At 51.7% G+C, this 5,005-nt stretch overlaps 1 protein-coding gene across 1 annotated transcript in view; it reads left to right on the top strand.

Moving 5' to 3' along the window:
- Nucleotides 1–179: 179 nt before the first annotated feature.
- ST8SIA5 (ST8 alpha-N-acetyl-neuraminide alpha-2,8-sialyltransferase 5) overlaps nt 180–5,005 on the top strand; it is a gene marked incomplete at its 5' end in the record, with an annotated part of 40,546 nt that continues 35,720 nt past the window's right edge. Inside the window, 3 exons of the mRNA XM_010842033.1 lie at nt 180–239; nt 296–461; nt 645–800. Coding sequence (XP_010840335.1) covers nt 180–239; nt 296–461; nt 645–800 — 382 coding nt within the window. The remainder of the gene's footprint in view (nt 240–295; nt 462–644; nt 801–5,005) is intronic.

The raw sequence follows: 5,005 nt of genomic DNA on the forward strand, positions 1-5,005 counted from the left end.
CTTACCTTCTGCGGCCCCGGCACCGCACCTTCCAAAGCTTTCTAGATCTGTGTCTGGAGAATAGATTTGCTTCTTACAAGCAGTCAGGGCTCCTCTCTCTGGCCTAAGGCAAGTGACCCATCTGCTTTTGCTCTTCCAGAATGTTGTCTCTGGCCCCCTTCTATGCCTCCTCTCCGCAGGCCCTTATTATGCCTTTGCTGCATTTCAGTCAGGCTGGGGGAGGGAGCGAAGAGAACCAGGTGTGTTGAGTTCATCTCTTAAACAGGAGGCCTGTCCTTATGTGTTGGAAAACTAGATTTCCTTAAAAGCTTTGCTGTGTATCTGGCCTCTGAGGAAGGTGAAGAGCTGAGGAGCTGGAGCGAGTTGCTAGAGGCGGCATTGAAGGATGCACCAGACGGGGAAGAGGAGCTTGGTGACCTTGATCTCACTAAGCCTCAGTGTCTCTGCATGCATGATGACGCGTAACGCTGGCCTGCCCGTCCAGGGGAACTGAGGGCATGGATGTGGCCCAGCAGAGAACCCTGTAAAGGACTCTGGTTTATTATGGTCGTCCTTCTGGATGGACAGCACTCTCGTCTCCATTAGGCGTGGTCAGGCAATGTGTCACGTGGCACAGGCTGGACTGCGGCTCCCCGGTGACGGGCTTACCCAGCACGTGAGCATGAGTACCGACTACCTCGTTCTCTTGCCAGAGGCCTCCAGTTTGGTTGGCAGAGTGGTGACCAGTTGGCCAATTGGACGGGGCTCTTTAATGTCACGGACGACCCGACAGTGCAGAGCGGCAGTGACTCCAGTTCCAGGTACAGACCCCCGGTGAACAACCAGGGAGCGGGGGGAAGCTCTTCTCGGGGCGACCCTGCAGCCTCTGCCCCTCCGGGCTGCCCTCAGGGAAGAAGCAGTTTCCGTGCAATGGCCCAGAGCTCACCCTGGCATCTGACCTGGGCTGCTTAGATAGGAGGGTGAGGGCCAGGACCCAGCCAGAGCAAAGCAGGGACTCGCCGCCCCCTCTCTTGGAATGAGGGTTGGGGGCGATGGAGTGGGACTCTGGGTCTCCAGCCTCCATTTGAGGTTGGAGAAATATTCCACCCCTCCTGGAAGGATTTTGGGGTGTGTAGGTATGTGTCAGGGTGACATCAGGGTGGGCAAAGACCATTGGTTTCCTGCTCCTCTGAAATCCACAGAACAGGCTGTCCCTACTCTGCCCAGCCTTGGCTGGGCTGACCTTGGCTGTACTAAGTTGCTCAGTCATGTCCAACCCTATGGACAGTAGCCCACCAGGCTCCTCTGTCCATGGGATTCTCCAGGCAAGAATACTGGAGTGGGTTGCCTTTTCCTCCTCCAGAGGATCTTCTCAAACCAGGGGTCGAACCCACATCTCTTGTGTCTCCTGCATTGGCAGACAGTCTCTTTACCACTAGTGCCACCTGGGAAGCCCTTGACCTTGGTTGGGAAGAACCATTTTCACCAAGATATGATACTGAGAACTGACATTTATGCCATCACATGGTTATTTCTTCTTGATCTGCTGTAGTGTTTGGAGCTAAAATCAGTAATGAGGGGCATTCTGTATATCCAGGAGAAGGAACTATTTGTAGAACAAATGAAAATGGAGTGTTCTCAGGTGGAGCACACTCATTGTGGGTAGGGTCGGGGTGGGGTGCGGCGGGGGTGGTCATTTCAGGGAATTTTTTCAGACAAGGTGGAATGCTCTCTCTGCTTGAAGGAGGGTGTGGCTGCAACCTGCCCACTAAGGTTTTCTCCGGGCTAAGTTATTTGGTTTCTTAATTTTTGCATTTCCAAGTGCAGGCTAACTATTAGATTAATTTCCCTGGGAAAGAGGCCTGGGTTTTTGTTGCTGTCCATTTTGACACTAAAACATCAAATTGACCCTGCAGAAGAGAAGTAGTATGTTTTTCGGGGGATTCAATAGGTGTGATTTTATCCAATGCTTTGAAAAAGAGACGATGTGGCTCCAGTGTCAGACACCGACGGGGGAGGTGAATAGACAGGCCTTGGGGTGTGAGGCAGCCACGGGCCATGGCCTAGGATCAGGGTCTTATTCTGACTCTTTAGGAGCCTAGTTCTTTCCATATATCTGTGGTGGGAGCCCTGGCCTGGCACTTGGCTCCTGGGATTGTCACCCAGTGAGAGGACAAGTCCCGACTTGTCTGTTCCATTTGAGCTTCCAACATTGGCTTCTGCTGTGTGACCCGCCCACCCAGATGCCCCGGGGTGTCTAGGTAAGTCTGCAGGAGTCTGTCTCCCTGGGAAGGACTCCCTGAAGGGTTCACAGAGAGGGTTTGGCTAGAAAATCCTAATCAGCTGAGTAAGATGGGACAGGCCCTTGGGAGGCTGTTCTGGGCAGATGTCCTGGGCTGGGGCTGAGACCACTGCACAGATTCTGCTTCTGGCTTTTCCTACTGCCAGCAGCTTTTGTCTCTTTGTCCTTTCCCTGCAATTTTGTCTCTGATTTCTGTGCCTTTCTCACCCTACCTAGTCTCTCCTCTTCCTTTCCTCCTGCCGCCCTCTCTGGGTCCACTTTTCTTTCTCAGTCCCTGTGTCTGGCCTCTCTCCTCCTCTCTCTCATCTCCTTTGCCCTTGATCCTCTCTCCCGCTCTTAGCAGCCTCCCCTCCCTGTCTCCCTGGGCCCCTCGGGTTCAGACACACCGCCGCCTTCATCGGGTGCCCCTTATTTAACATCGTCACCAGCTGAGCTGGTTTCCTTCCGGAGAGCTGCCGTTTGACCAAGAGCTCCCTGAGCCCCTGAATAAATGTGATGACCTCACATTCCAAGTTCTTCTTGGGCACTGCCAACTTAGATCCCGATTTCTGATTGACCTCGAAACTCCCCACATAGGTGAGAAAACACAGTATGCCTTTCCCATGTGCAGAAAATAATGGTTCATGTAATTAGAACCGACCCGTGTGTTGAAGATTCTTTTCTTTGCTGTGGGAGCAGCTTCTGCCTTCTTTAAAATGGACAGGACAGCTCCTCGCAGCAGACGTGCAGGACCTGGGGGAGGACCTGATGACACTGGGAAAGGACTCTGCTGAGTGAAAGTGCATCATCCCAGCAGACAAATGTCTGTGCCTGAAATACGGGATGAACTTCGTGGTATTATTTGCCTACTGAATAATTCAGCGCATGCCATATTTTGCTATCTGTAGCTGTGTGGAGTGTTGAAATGTGGTACACCGGAAGTCATTTATTATTAACACCCGTTGGAAGGGAGGTCAGGAGGTACCATTTATAACAGAGGATAAAGATGGGCAAAAAAAAAGCAATGACTCATAAGTTATATACTCACCCAGGAGCCACAAGAAGAAGGAGCAGGTCCAAATGATCGGTCTGGAACACTCCAAACAGGACCACAAAGAAAATCCAGGCCAGATGGTGCTCATAAAGGCTGTGGCCAGGTCTTCACTTTGGACACGAGCTGGGGGAAGTCCAGCTGGCAAGTGTGTGTTACAAAATATACATTGACATACAGCTTTGTTAAATTCAGGTCTAGATCTAAAAGTGTCCAATAGGCATCTAAGGAGAACTGTTGTAGAGAGCAGATAGGAATAATTGGTAATCAGCAAGTGCTTCTATTAAAGTGGCTGTCTTGAAGGAGCAGGAAGGTCTTTGAAGAGAGTTCTCATCATCTTCAGATTGGGTGTTTGTGTTTCTATCTCCCCACCTAGGCAGTGATTGTGCTTCTCCCTCTTTGAATTTTCAGCACCCAGTATGGCACCAGCTCAATAAATGTTAATCGAATAAAGGATGAATTAAGCAAGGACAAAGTAAAGACTGTTGGTAAGAATTGCAGACTTCAACGTTAGTGTCCCTGAATTCTCCCTCAGAGATTTATTCCTTTGGATTAAACCTCATCTTCTCCTGGCAGTATCCTTGAAAATTAATCCCTGGGGAGGGGAAACATTGTGGAATCATAAACTCATTCTCAGTTTAGAATGACCAGAGAATTTTTTCTCTTGAGAGGAGTAGGTGGTCAGGTAGTCTGAGAATCTGGGGGGCAGAGTGGGAAAAAGGAGACTGAAGGTGGGGGTGTGTGTGTGGATAAAAACAGAAGGCAGTGGAGGCAGATGATATACTTTTGCAATAACTGACTGAGAGGCGCCCCACCCCCGCCACCCACCCCGTACCACCACCGCCACTACGGAGTACGCAATTCTGAGACGGGACGATGGGGCAGGGGAAGGCGGGGTGAGGGGCTCTTGTACTGTCAGCTCACTGCTTTCACCTCTCCAGCCTGGCCAGCTTCTTGCAAACCCAGTGACCATCTGGAGGGCAGGGGAGGCATAGCGCCCACCTGCCAAAGTGGGCAGGCAGTGCCCACTGCCTCGGGACACCGCAGGGAAAGGTCACCCAATCTTAGGGGCTGAGGGCAGCTGAGGCAGAAGTCCCCCAGATACTAACTCTCAGCCTGGTCTATAGTCACCGCTCAAAAGGCTTCACTCAGCTTCCGTCAGATGGTTCCTGATCCATGTCCCACTCCTTGTCCTCCTCCAGGATCCACCTCCGACTCTGCCACCTCCTGGAAGCTTTCCCTGATAGCCACTTTCACTCCACGTTCTGTAAGATGTGTCTGCATCGGGGTTGGGGCTGGTGGATGAGTGAAAGTGAAAGTCGCTCAGTTGTGTCTGAGCGACTCTTTGCGATCCCAATAGTCCATGGAATTCTCTAGGCTAGAATACTGGAGTGGGTCTATCCTTTCCTTTTCCCAGGGGATCTTCCCAACCCAGGAATCAAACCAGGATCTCCTGCATTTGCAGGTGGATTCTTTACCAACTGATATCAGGGAAGGAGGCAATTTCTATCATCACACACACAGAGAGCTCCCCAGCAAGTGCACACGAACCCCTCTGTGCTTGCTCAGCCTTCCCCAAATCCTGAGGACGCTCCTGTGCCAGAGAACGGGGCTGGATCACCTGTGCGTGCAGTGTCAGGGCCCTCCAAACCTTCTTACTTCAGACCCAGGCCACAGGCAGCCCCTCCTCCCAG

This window comes from Bison bison, unplaced genomic scaffold, assembly GCF_000754665.1.
Source record: "Bison bison bison isolate TAMUID 2011002044 unplaced genomic scaffold, Bison_UMD1.0 scf7180017864170, whole genome shotgun sequence".
Lineage (NCBI taxonomy): Eukaryota > Metazoa > Chordata > Mammalia > Artiodactyla > Bovidae > Bison > Bison bison.